This window comes from Cygnus atratus, chromosome 26 (assembly GCF_013377495.2).
Source record: "Cygnus atratus isolate AKBS03 ecotype Queensland, Australia chromosome 26, CAtr_DNAZoo_HiC_assembly, whole genome shotgun sequence".
In the NCBI taxonomy this organism is placed as follows: Eukaryota; Metazoa; Chordata; class Aves; order Anseriformes; family Anatidae; genus Cygnus; species Cygnus atratus.
In genome coordinates, this window is record NC_066387.1 from 3,367,403 (window position 1) to 3,380,710 (window position 13,308).

The 13,308-nt window shown below is 39.0% G+C and overlaps 1 protein-coding gene across 3 annotated transcripts; it reads left to right on the forward strand.

Annotated features, from left to right (window-relative positions):
- The first annotated feature begins 624 nt into the window (after window positions 1–624).
- On the forward strand, window positions 625–12,896 carry HNRNPM (heterogeneous nuclear ribonucleoprotein M). 3 transcript variants are annotated; one of them, XM_050715633.1, is made up of 12 exons: window positions 625–643; window positions 729–822; window positions 3,049–3,243; window positions 4,232–4,385; window positions 5,242–5,291; window positions 5,698–5,758; window positions 7,997–8,098; window positions 8,686–8,730; window positions 9,122–9,196; window positions 9,677–9,775; window positions 10,390–11,171; window positions 11,308–11,457. In XM_050715633.1, exons 2-12 carry the CDS (start codon window positions 745–747, stop codon window positions 11,419–11,421), a joined length of 1,755 nt encoding a protein of 584 aa, XP_050571590.1. In that variant the 5' UTR covers window positions 625–643; window positions 729–744; the 3' UTR covers window positions 11,422–11,457. The 3 variants fall into 3 exon arrangements, with proteins under 3 accessions (XP_050571590.1, XP_035424017.2, XP_050571589.1); XM_035568124.2 differs by lacking the exon at window positions 625–643 and adding an exon at window positions 12,461–12,896 and having other exon boundaries at window positions 11,441–11,492; XM_050715632.1 differs by lacking the exons at window positions 625–643; window positions 7,997–8,098 and adding an exon at window positions 12,461–12,896 and having other exon boundaries at window positions 11,441–11,492.
- Window positions 12,897–13,308: the final 412 nt, after the last annotated feature.

Consider the following 13,308-nt stretch of genomic DNA (forward strand, 5'->3'; position numbering starts at 1 on the left):
CCACTGTGCTCAGGTGGCGTTGGCTGTTTGAAGTACCCATGGACACTAGCAGTATGTATAGTGGTACGGAAGGTTAACTTGTGTTTTGGAAAACGTTACTGTAGTGGTTTGCTGAATTTGTAAGGCCAGTGTGCAAAAGCAGGTTCTGGAAACTATACTTCCCGTGCCAGTAAACAGAAGTTAATTTCCAAGTTAAACGTATATTGCCTTTATAGGTACTTAAGTCAATTAGTCCAGTGAAAGTATCTTGCAGGGAAAAAATTCACAGTAGGAGTTCACTTAACTGTACTGAAGGATATGGATTTAGGGTGAGAGAATATGGCGAGGATTTGTCTGTATGACAGAGAAGAACAGTTGATGTGGAGTGTATGGTATTTTTCTTGGAGATCCTGGACTTAGTTCTGCTTGTTACAACTTCAGAAACTACAGTTTAATCCTGTTATTGTATAAGAAATTATATCTTATGGAATTCAAGTAATGAAGGCTTTATTGGGTAAGATTACATTTATTTTTGCCCCTAGGGTTAACTAATGTGATTTGACTTTTTTTTTTTTAAAGTGTTTTGTGCTTTTACTTACTTTATTTTTTTTCTTCCCTCCTCTGCTTGTTACTCGCCTCTGAAATCAAATCATCAGGGATGCGCGTAAGTTCACTTATGAATTCATAGCAAGAAATAAGGAAACTCTTGAGATACGAACAGCGTTCTTAGATGTCTTGTATCTTCACAGTGTTGTTGAATTCAAGATGGAAGAAAGCATGAAAAAGGCTGCAGAGGTTTTGAACAAGCATAGTCTTGGTGGAAGACCATTGAAAGTGAAAGAAGTAAGACTCGCGTCTGTTCTTTTAGTATCTTGGATTTAAGGTGAAGGGGATACCTCTTAGTCAAGCTTTATGGCTGACTCATTTGCGGATAAGAATATTTGACGAAGTAGAACTCTTCAAATAGAATTTAAAAAGACACATGGCTTTCTTTATTACCAGCACCTATTGCCAAACTTGAGTTTGAACTCAGGTGTCAAGACTAAGCTTGACTTAAAGAATAGGTGCTACTGATAGCAATGCAGAACGTGGATAAAGCAAGTGTTTGGCTCTAACTGCAGGTGTACTTCTTTATCTTTCGATAAAGAAACCTGCATAAGTATTTTGTTCTTGACTGACTTTTCCCATTTAATTCTGCACCATAATGAATGTATTTTACAAACAATTCCATAGAATAAGACGGTTTCTGAAATACTTTGAAGTTTTATTTCCGTTCTAATGGCTTTTCTGTTAGCAATCACTGTAACACGCTCAACTGTACTGTGAGTTACTCCTTATCTATTGACAAGTTTAAAGCCTTATCCCAATACTTTGGGAACCGTAGCTGCATCAAAGGTCCAATTAAAAATCAAGAGAGACTTCCTTCAGTGTTAGCGGTGATGCTTGGCCTTATGGTATGCAAGCTATATTTTTGGCTAAGCAAGCTGTGTTCTGCTGTGCCTGCCCCACCTCCCAGTGGTTGGGGAAAAGATATCTGCATGATGGGAAGCATGTGCACAAGGTCCACTTCTAGCAATCTGCATTCTGAGGAGCACTTGAGGAGAAGAATGGAGAGAGCAAGTGGCAGCACTTCTTGGAACTGGCAGATTTAAAAAGTAATAAATTCTGGGGGCAGTAGTCTGCTTCTCACTGCAAGCTATCTCCTGGCACTGTTGACCACTTGTGCCCTTTAAAGGAAGTGAGAGGTGAAATGGAAGGCTCAAAGAACAGTTCCATCTGAAAGTTATCAGGCACTGACTTTTCTGAGGGGCTTTTGGAAGAAAGTGGGCCATGTGTGGATCTGTTGTGGAGCTGTTAACGGCATACCGTTAGAACTGGAAATCAGGTTGTGCCCTTGGTATCAGTCCTTGAAAAGAAGTGGTTGTGAATTGACCAAGTCTTCACGAAACAACTGCCATACGTGAATATTTCTGCTTGTATGGTATAGACAGAACAGAAATTTATAGTTGAAATCAGCAAAGAAGCATGTTATTACTTTTAAGGGGTTCAGCACCATTTATCCCATGTGCTGCAGTCTGCCTCTGCAGGAGGAGTTAAGTTCTTGTAGATGACCATTAGAATTAGTTTTGCCAACTGCCTGGTACATACCTCTCCGTGTTGGCTGTCTCATTGCTGAGAAACACAAAAGCCTTCGTGTGATTGACCAAAAAATAATAGCTTTCACATGATTAATCCAGCTATCATTTCTCCTGTTTTCAGAAACGTGCTACTTTTTGCCTTAAAATTCAGATGAAGACTAAAATTCATGTAAATATCTTTTAACACTTCTGTGTTCCTGACTAATTCTATTTTGATGTTTCACTTTCTTCAGCAGTCTTGTGATACTTGTACATTTTGCTCGCTGAATACAGTGTGACAGTTCCAACTTAAGTGACATAAGTTTACCATGTATTATGAAGGTACTTGTCTTCACTTTCAGTATGAAGCGAAGCTACGATAGCTTTATCTCCTTGCTGGAAGTCTTCATCCTATACTTCGTATTTTCTAACATACCCTAAAATCGTGAGGTTTGGTAGTAATACAGTGATACTTTTTTTTCAGTTTGGAAACCTAGTGTGAGTGGGGGAAAAAGAGCTGCCCAAACCACTCTTTGTGAACTTTTACACGCTGTATCTTGTCTTGTAAGGAAGTCTAACTGCAAGATAAATGAGTTGTTGTACTGTTTTGAGGATGCCAAAGTTAATCAGTGTTTGTCTTCTAAGGCCTCCCCAGTACTGTTCTGTCTTTAGAACAAATGCGGCTGTGGGGTTTATTGTTGGTGTTAATAGATACACACCTGCAGAATCAGGGGGAAATGCATGGATAGGAGTAACTTGCTAACTTGAAGCGTGCTGGTGCGTTGATTTGAAAATTTAAAAAATAATTAAAAAAAAAAAAAAGAAGTTGGCTGAAGGTCTATAGGGACCTTGTATAAATGAATATCCCCTTTGACTTTTGGCCTTGCCACTAAATCCTCATACATTCGTTGGAATACGGATGAACTTAATATGTTGTTTGTGTTTTTTTTAGGATCCTGATGGCGAGCATGCCAGGAGAGCAATGCAGAAAGTCATGGCAGCTGGTGGAATGGGTATTGGTCCGGGCCCAGGTGGCCCTGGAATGCTCAATATCCCACCTAGTATACTCAACAATCCCAACATACCCAATGAGATCATCCATGCCTTACAGGCAGGGAGACTTGGAAGCACTGTCTTTGTCGCAAATGTAAGCGTTGTGTGGTCTCTGAACAGGGTCTAAACTGAGTAGAATCTAATGAATTAGAGGAAAAGCTGTAGACTTCCAGCTCTAGTGTTCTGTGACTAGTCTTGTTCTCTTCAGTTGGAACACCTGCTGAGTGGGAAGTAAGTTTTCACTCTAATGTATGAACAAAAAATGAGAACTTCCCCTTGAAAGGTATGCCCTGTTGTGGATATAGTATAAAAACAAACATTTCGGTATGCACATACATCAAGAATAGGACTAGTTTTCAAATCCTAAAACTGATCTTGATGTGGAGAAAATGTCTTGTTTGAAGGAGGGGCAGTGGGAACGTATTTAAGCAAGTTCAGTGGTGAGACACCAAGTTAGGTAAGAATCTAGAGAATATGAAATTGTACAAGGTCTGAGGGGTTTGTTCAGCTTTAAAGGAAGAAGGTGAAAGGGGTAATTGATTGTTGTCTCCAGCACCCTGACTCACATGATAGAGAGAAGATGGAACCAGACTCTTTGCAGTGGACGTCAGTTGGAAGATGGGCAATACTATTTAAATACTAGAATCATTTCTTTTTACTTTGAGACAGGTGAAATAAGGGAGAGACTGCCAAAAGACTGTACGCGCTTAAGTGTTCAGAGCTGAGCTGGACATAGCCCTGAACAACCTGAACTAATTATACTTGTTCTCAGCAATAAGTTAGAGTAATGACCTTCAGAAGTTCTTTCCAGCCTAAATTATTCTGCGATTCTCTTTGCTAGTGAAGTTGTAAGATCAAGTTGTATCCTATATACTGCAGTGCTTGATAACTTGTATTTTTGAATGAAGCTAAAAACAATGCATTTAGCATTCTCTAGCATTCTGTTATTTAAATTTTATCCCATCTCTATGAAGATGACTACTTCTCAGGATTGCAGATACCAGGAAAGGAAACTGATGAACACTGAAGATGGTCTTTGGATGGAAAGCTTTCTCATACTTCTAATATTACTTATCTTCCAGCTGGATTACAAGGTTGGGTGGAAGAAACTGAAAGAAGTATTCAGCATGGCTGGTGTTGTGGTTCGGGCAGACATCTTAGAAGATAAAGATGGCAAGAGTCGTGGGATCGGCACTGTCACTTTTGAACAAGCTATAGAGGCTGTTCAGGCTATATGTATCCTTGAAGAGTATTACTGGTAAATAGTAGACAGGTTTGGCACTCCATCCTGCACTAGCTTCCAAGAGTTTGCAAATAACTGTTAAGAAAAGCAGAATGAAAATAAAAGTTGTAGTATTAAAACTGAGGATATTGCCTTATTTTGCTAAGTGAAGCCATTGCAGTGTAGGGAAACCGAAAAGGAGAAAAAATATCTTGAAATAATTATTTTTGTTTGCTCAAAATCATTAACAAATAGATGTGAGTTTCTAGGCCAAATAGTAAATTTTGTCTGTCAGAGCTAGTATTGAATTAAAATGCAATTTCTAAGAAAAGATTTGTCTTAAATCCTGTAATGGAGGTAAAGGAGGAGTGAGACGGATCCAGCTGCAGTGTAAGCAGGCTTGATCTGGTGTGTTTCTCTGTCAGCCATATTACACTGCAAGCTGTGCTTTGCTACCTAACAGTCTACCCACACAAACACAAAATTGCAATGTGGATACTGTTACGTGCTTGATCTCTCAGCTTGGGTCTATGGTGTGGAAGGAGGGAAGTGTTTGAACACCTTGGCTGCTTTTGAGACATTTTAAGTGGTGTCTTAATGTCTTTAATATGAATCAGAAGACTTTTTGTAACTCATGTTTTAATTTTGAAAACAGAAACTATTTGAATATGCAGTAATTAGGTTTGGAAGCTTTTCAGTTTTGGAGAAAGCAAAAGAGTATTTGATAACCTGTGAATTACAGTATAAGAAGCTACCTGGAGTCTAGTGGTTTTCTGATAGGGTTTTTATATTCCCCATCAGATAGTATGTGGAGTTTTAAGACTTTTTGTGGTTCCAGTGCTTGAAAGATGATCCTTAATGAAACGAAAGCAATGTTTAATGGGCAGCTGCTGTTTGACAGACCAATGCATGTAAAAATGGTAAGTACATTCAGATTCTTACTACTTTTTGAACTGATAATGTGCTCCTGACTTTTTTTTTGGATGATGTGTGGCTTCAAGGTTGGTGCGACCTTCCCAGGGCAAACAAAGGTAAATAGCATATCATGACAGTACAGCCCTGTACTTCACATCTCATTTCTAACTCATGGGTTGAAATACTGGGGGAAATGAGTTCTGTTTAAAGGACTTGGCCTAATACCTAATGATGTCAACTCACACAGTTGTTGAAGGTTATTTCTAATTATTTTTCTAAAAGACAATCATAAATATAGTAAGGATTACTTTAGCTTTCTCTAATTACCTTTTTTTGAAAAGGTAGGAAATCATTCTAGTAAGAAAGCAGGCTAGAGTCATGTACAAACTTAATGTATCAAATTATTTTTAGGATGAACGAGCCTTTCCAAAAGGAGATTTCTTTCCTCCAGAGCGACCACAACAACTTCCTCGTAAGTCTCTGCTGTATGACTGAACATGTTATGTTTTTAACTTGTCTTCACAGCAACTTGAATATTTGCAAAATGAGACTCAATTTGAAAGCATTCTGCTCTCAGGTTTGCATTTAAAGAGATTTCCTGTATATTCCTGGATTACATTTATTACTGAGTTCATCTGCTGGCAAACAAAGCTGAGTTGTTAATAGTCCATAGGAAACTTGTGCTCAAGAGGTACTGCCTCTGTAGCCTGCCATATGTGGGAGGAACCGATGAATAAATAGAACACAACTAAAAACTATGAGCTGTTGTTAAGATGTGTAGGCAACTTTTGCTACTCCCCATCTGCTCAAACCCAGCCCTAGTAAAGCTCAAGTTCAGCCTCCTGAAAACTGGGATTCAAACGGCCTTAATATCTAAGAGGGAAATAATAGATAAGTTTCAGTCTTGTTCTTTTTGGATACTTCCTTCAGCTTATAGCTCAAAGTTTGTCTTAAAAACAGTATCCCATTCGTGTTCTCAAAGCTTCCAAGTCTCTTGATTGTAAGTTGAAGGTCCTGATGCCTTCTAGAACTATTGTTAATAATAGGATTTAATGGAAATTTCATCAGTTTGTAAAGAAGAGTGTGCACCCTTTTATGTACTGGTATTCTGGGTGTCTAATGGTTTTCCTTCAATTGAAAGGGCTGAGTTGAGGACTTGAGAATCTTCCAGGTCTTCAGGTTTCCTAGGGGAATAAATATATAAATACTAGAAGGGAAGGTGCACGGAGGACAGAGCCAGGCTCTTTTTGTGTTGCCCAGTACAAGGACAAGAGGCAAACTGAAATAAAAGGCTCCATCTAAACATATGGAAACATTTTTATTTTTTTTTACTGTGTGGGTCACTGAGTACTGGAGCAACAGGTTGCCCAGAGAGGTAATAGAGTCTCCATCCTTCGAGGTATTCAAAAGTTGCCTGTATGTGGTCCAGGGTAATGGGCTGTAGGTTACCCTGCTTGATGTGGGGGATCTGTGCCAGATTACCTCCAGAGGTCCCTTGTTACCTTGACCATTCTGTGATAAGATAATGAAAGTGTTGAGCAGGAGTAGGCTGGGTCAGAAAGGAGAATTAATGGTAAGGAAAAGCCCTACTGTCTTACAGCTGAAACTGTTCTAAAATATCTGTAATTCTGTTAATTCAGCCAGAATTTTTAAGAATGTTTTCTTAGTCATGGAAAGAAAACCTGTGTATGCTGCTAACTTGAATAATTCTCTATCAATCCATCCTTTAATTAGTCAATTTTCTGTGTATCTACCAGAACCTTGTTCAGCAGCTGTAGCGTCCACAGGTTTTTTTACTGCTGCCATGACTTTCTGTAATGGTATACCTCGTCAAGAGAAAATCACTGCTTTTCTGTTTAATTATTGTTGTATGAAAAAGAACAAATAATGATGGAAACGTATTTCTTGGCCTTTAAGTGGGGGGATGGGAGGGAGGAATGGTATCTTGTGGTGTTGTAAAACATAATTCAATGCTTCCTGAGATCATTATGTTGAAATGTAAACAAGGAAGTCCTATTCTCGTAAGGAAAGAATGCTATTAAGCTGTTTGATTCAAGTGCAAGCAGAGAACTTTTTCTTCCTGATCCACTCTGAGGAAAATGAGTTTTTTTTTTTTATTTGACTGGGGAATCCTTTATTCACTTGGGTACAGGAAGAATCAAAATTGTGTCTGAGAATGATATATATTTTTCGTTTGCCTAGGAAAGAGGCTGGCTGTGTGCTCTGAATTCTATAGGTGGCTGTCATTAATAGTGGAACCTTGCAGTTATTTAAATTATTAGCTGCAAGGGAACCTTGGCAAACATGGAAATAAGCCTTTTATCAATCAAAGGTAACATTGTGAAAAGGTTAGAAGTTCTTTATACTAAATTGCCCACTCTTTCCTCCTTAGATTGAGGAGTTGCACAAAATAAGCAGTGTTCTAGCCAGTTATTTTTCAGGAGTCAGCTTAAAACCAACCAAAAAAAAATCAACTTTTCTCAGCAGTAAGATAAAACATAGATGATGAAGAAAATATTTGGGATTAATTTCCAGTCTACTTCAAGACACATCTACTCTAGATTTACACTTTCATGCATTAAGTACATACCCCAAAGTGGGAACACAGCAAGCTTTTTGGAGAATAGAAGTCAATTACTTAAGAATAAAACTTGCTGTTTTGTCAAATTATGGAAACAAGGCTTTTTTGATATCTGAATATTTTCTTCAGATGGTCTTGGTGGTATTGGCATGGGATTAGGACCTGGAGGTCAACCTATTGATGCAAATCATTTAAACAAAGGCATGGGAATGGGCAACATGGGACCTGGAGGTAAGAAGATTACTCCTATGCTTTGTTTCATGAGAGCTTTAAGCTGTATAGAAGGGTAGATAGCTTTGTTTGCCTACACAAAAAGTTGAAGTGTATTAGGAGTGTTAAAGCCAAATGAGTTTTTCTTGAGCTAAATCATGAGCTTGATAACAGAAACTTGAACCTAACCGACTGCTCCATTTTTATTTTTTACCATGGTAAGGGCACAGCTCTCATTTTCTGACTCTTGAGCATGAGCAGCAGACACTGCAAATATACATAAAACTTCTAAAACCATCTGTCACTCTTAACACTTGTTAGTGGGCTTGCAAATCTATGTTTAGGATATATTTAAATAGCAAAAAGTTTTAAAGAGCCACCTAAAAAGTAGCACACACTCAGCTTTCAGTTTGTAAATGCCTATGGTTTTTTCCACTTCCTGCTTTTATTTCTTGAGAAGGAATGTTGCAATCTACTTGAAGAGCTAGCAAATGTAAGCTTTCCAGTTCAGAGTGGATGTGCTGTATGATTTCTTTCTACAGCCAATCTAATGGCTGATGGTTTGTAGAATTACATCTGCTACATAAAGCTTTCTCTTTTATTTTGAGGAATGGGAATGGAAGGCATGGGCTTTGGAATGAATAAAATGGGAGGTAAGCTGTGTTTTTTGAAATGTATATAGCTTATTTTTTTTGAAAGTCATGTAAACTTAGCCATATATGCCTAGCAGGCATTTGTTTTCTTTGGAATTGTCACCAATTTAGTGATGACTTCTGTTTTTGAGTATTAGTAAAACTGCTGTAGATGTGTGGGGAAGGGTTAAAGCCTCAGAGAAAATATGACCAGTGGTTTGGTCATGAGACTTTTAAAACTTGGCCTAGATTTAGGAGATAAGTTGTGACCAAATTCTGACCACAGTTTGTGAATCTGTGGTACAGCGTTGTCTTGGTGCCTATGGAAATGATCTGAGAAAAAAGCTTATTTTGGTGAACTGTAGTGTTAAGTTGAAATGCTAAAGCGTCCCTGGAAAATCCTTTCTTTTAGGAATGGAAGGTCCGTTTGGTGGCATGGAAAACATCGGGCGCTTTCCAGCTGGAATGAACATGGGCAGAATGAGTGGTAGGCATTAGTTTTGTGTGTTTTTTTGGTTAGTTTTAATATTAAGCTTCTGAGTTCAACAGCAGTCCTTGGTCTCTGAAACTGTAGCACCGGAGACTGGTCTTATTCCTCTTCCCAGCTTTTATTGGAAAAAACTTAAGGCTTACATCTCATGCAGTGTCTGCAAGGCACTTACGGCCTCTATGAACCACTTGTTTTTTGTAGCTTAGAAGTTGCCTTCAAGGACTGCTTTGGAAAGATAAACTGTGCTCTGACTGTATTCACCAAAAAGACTTCTCCAAAGCAAAGTGTCTTGTCCGTGTTGAGAAGAGTCCTGGATTTTTGTTCTTGTTTTTCTGGGGTTGTGTTTTGGTCTCAAAAAGACATAATAAAACGATCAGGAGGACATAATAAAAGTTTGCCTTGCTGTTAATCTTTAAAAACTACGCCTATAGTAAAATGTTGATACCCTGAAGAACATATCAGACTTAATCTTTACAGAGATGGATCGTGCCATGGGTGGAGGATTTGAGAGAGAATTTGGAAGAAGTGAAATGGGAATGTCTCGTAGTTTTGGAGACACCTTGGAGAGAGGAATAGGTCAGTATACGAAGCTAAGTACTTACACTACCTACTGGAAATACCTGAACTGTGCGTAAAAAATGTGCATGTTTGTTGTAACAAAACAGACCATATTTTACACATAGCTCCTCTAACACTTTGATCAAACAGTAATTTCAGTTAACTTATTACTCTTGCTGCACAATCCCCAGGGTATTGTACAGGACAGCTAGCAGTTAAAATTATATTTAAAATACTACTTTCGCCACCTGAACTCCTGGGTTTTCATATGCATTCAAACTTCTCTCCTTGTTTGCACATCATTTTTTTGTTCTTTTTTTTTTTTCTTTGAAGCTTTTATTGTGCATATGGAACGTAAACTTTTTAGGAAGGGGTAAACTCTTGCACATGGACTAATGAGGTTACCAGCCCCTTAAAACGTTTTGTGTTCATGGTGATCTATGTAATCAACAGTGGTACTTGTTTTCCCATCTGAAATAACTGCTTCATATTCTGCAGCAGCACACACATTAGGTGGTCACTTTTTTTTTGAATAATGATGGTCTAAAGGATTTCAGTAGTGTATGCAACACAAGCACATGTTTGGTTTTAGTCTGTGTTTGACTATTGTTAAATTGTGTGTTCTGTTCCAGGTGGTGGAAATGCCAGCATTCCTGGGATTGAGAGGATGGCACCTGGCATTGATCGTATGGGCTCGGGAATGGAAAGGATACCCTCTGGGATGGGGCATGGGATGGAGAGAGTAGGGTCGGAAATAGACAGGATGGGTCTTGTTTTGGATCGCATGAGTTCCAATGTGGAACGGATCGGTTCTGGAATTGACCGAATGGCCCCTCTGGGCATAGATCACATGGCTCCTAACATTGAGAGGATGGGACCAGCTATTGAGAGAATGGGTTCTGGCATAGAAAGAATGGGCTCTGGAATAGGCTTTGGCATTGAGAGAATGGGCGCTGCCATTGAACGCGTTGGTACCGCTATGGATAGAATGGGATCAGGTGTAGAACGAATGGGGTCTGGCATGGATAGGATGGGTATAGGTATGGAGCGTATGGTCCCTGCTGGAATGGGAACTGGAATGGGTCAGGTCATAGAGAGGATGCCAGGTGGCTTGGATCGCATAGGTGCCAATCCTATGGAAAGAATAGGAATAGATCGTATGGGTGCTGCTAGCATGGAGAGAATGGGCTTGGAGCGCATTGGAGCCACTAATATGGAAAGAATGGGTCCTGCTATGGGACAGGGCATGGGAGCAGGCATAGATCGCATGGGACTTGCAATGGGAAGCAATTTTGAAAGACCAATGGATATGGAACGTGGAAACTTTGCAGGCAATTTTGCAGGCTCCCTTGGAGGAACTGGAGGACCTGCAGCTGGGGTGGCCAGAAAAGCCTGTCAGATATTTGTGAGAAATGTGAGTAGCCTTCATCCTATTGCTCCGCGTTGATTTCTTTTGTGTTCTTTTGACTTTAGTTACAATATTTAATACTGCATGCTGACAAATGTGGGGTTGGGCAGGCCTTTGTGAGTTGAAGCCATTTTCTTAACAGGAGAAAAGCTTTCTGCGTATGAAAATGACGGTGCTGAACTATGGCTCCCCAGGATGGAGAACATGTTTTGAAGAGACGGAAGTACTGACAAGTCGTTTAACAGTTCCTCAGTAATTGTTCTTCTTTTTCACAGCTGCCTTTTGATTTTACATGGAAAATGCTGAAAGATAAATTTAATGAATGTGGTAAGTTATTATATCACTGGCGATCTTTACTGAGAATTGAATAGGACTTACAGAGCTAGGAATTACCTTTATGTCCCTGACACTACTACCTGAACTAAAATTTCACTCAGACTTGGGGAAACATTAGATATTCATGTTGACAAGTGGTTTGGGGATGTTTACCATCCTGCTATGCCGGCAAGAGTCCTACAGTATTGAGAAGAAATAAATGTTTTGACTGTCTTGTTGATAACCCAGTCAATGCATGCTCCTTCTCAGCTCAGCTCTCAAGGGCTGGATTTATTATGTGGATAGCCTCTCTGTAGTTACAGAGAGACAGGAACAGATATATGGAAGCCCAGGATGAATGATGAGATTCATTTCCTACAGCAAAAAGCTGAGAACTACTGAAAAGCACTGGCAAGATGCTTTATTTTGAAGTGAACGTATTTGGGAAAACTGTCCTTAAAAGAACCTTAAATTAGTAATAGCAATAATAAAAGAAAAACGAAGAAATTGGGGAGCTAAAAATTCCTGAATCAGCTGCATATTGTTAGGTGTATTTATGTCCAGCTCATGAGACGTTTGACCTTTTGGAAAGCTAGTCCCACATAGATTTCTTGCTTGCTACAGTGACCAATTTCCAATATTATGCTGTGGAATAAGCTAACTTTCTAGAGGACCAATTAGCATAATTCATTAGAGCTTTCTGCTGCTTTGAGAACCATCGTGCTCTTTAACAGACTTTGTGAGCATGCTTTTCATTTCAGAGGCTTAGATAAGCTACTAATGGTTGAGGTAGGCTGTTCAGCTTCTGGGGGACTTTTCATGGCAGTGGTCACTGATAAAATTGTCCTAGAGCTTTAAGTTTCAAAGTAATGGTAGTTTCTAAAGGTATGCTTTCTGTGGCTTAAGGTAGAGAACTTTAGATCAATACAATTGTGTGGTACGTACTAGATTAAACAAGAACCTTTCTTTTTCTTTTGAAGGTCATGTGCTGTATGCCGATATCAAGATGGAAAATGGGAAGTCTAAGGGATGTGGTGTGGTTAGATTTGAGTCCCCAGAAGTAGCTGAGAGAGCCTGCCGTATGATGAATGGGATACAGCTTCGTGGGAGGGAGATTGACGTGCGAATTGATAGAAATGCTTAAGTAGTTGCTTTTTTAACACTGATACCAGATTTTCGAATTTGTATTTTTTCTTGTTAACCATTTTAATTTGACTGGATGTAAAGGTGTTTAAAACAGTTCAATTGCTTTCTGGAGTAATTTTAATTACTTTTTTAACAAATGGATTTCCATTTTACTGTTTTTGCATTGAAACTGCAATGTGCACAATCTTTTTTTTTGTAGTTGTGGCATCTTGTTGACATTACAGATGTAAACAGTATGACTTTGATAATAAATGCAAGTTAAAGATTTCAGTCATTGCATCTGTTACTGGCAGCACATCCCTATGCTTGCAAAAATATCTGTAAACTGAGTACAGTAAACTAGAATTTTTATTCTCTTGTGAAGTGTCAAGAAAGTGTACCTTTGGGTTGTCAGGTCATGACAGTATGAATTAGACTTTAAAACAATGCACTTGAACATTCATGCTAGTACTCGAATGTCTTTAGCCTATTGGTTTCCTGTGTTCAGACTTGGTAGGTAAACTACTCTTAGCAAAAGTACTGGGGCTGATAGCTTGATCTCTCTCCAGTGGCAATGCTGATTCAAAAAATAAAGTATCCTGCACCTTCAGTTTTCAGTGCCATTCTGAAGGCCTGAACTAAAGAGGGATTTAAAAACCCCATGCTTTTCTCTAGCAGGGGCTTCAGTGGGGGCAGGGTGTGT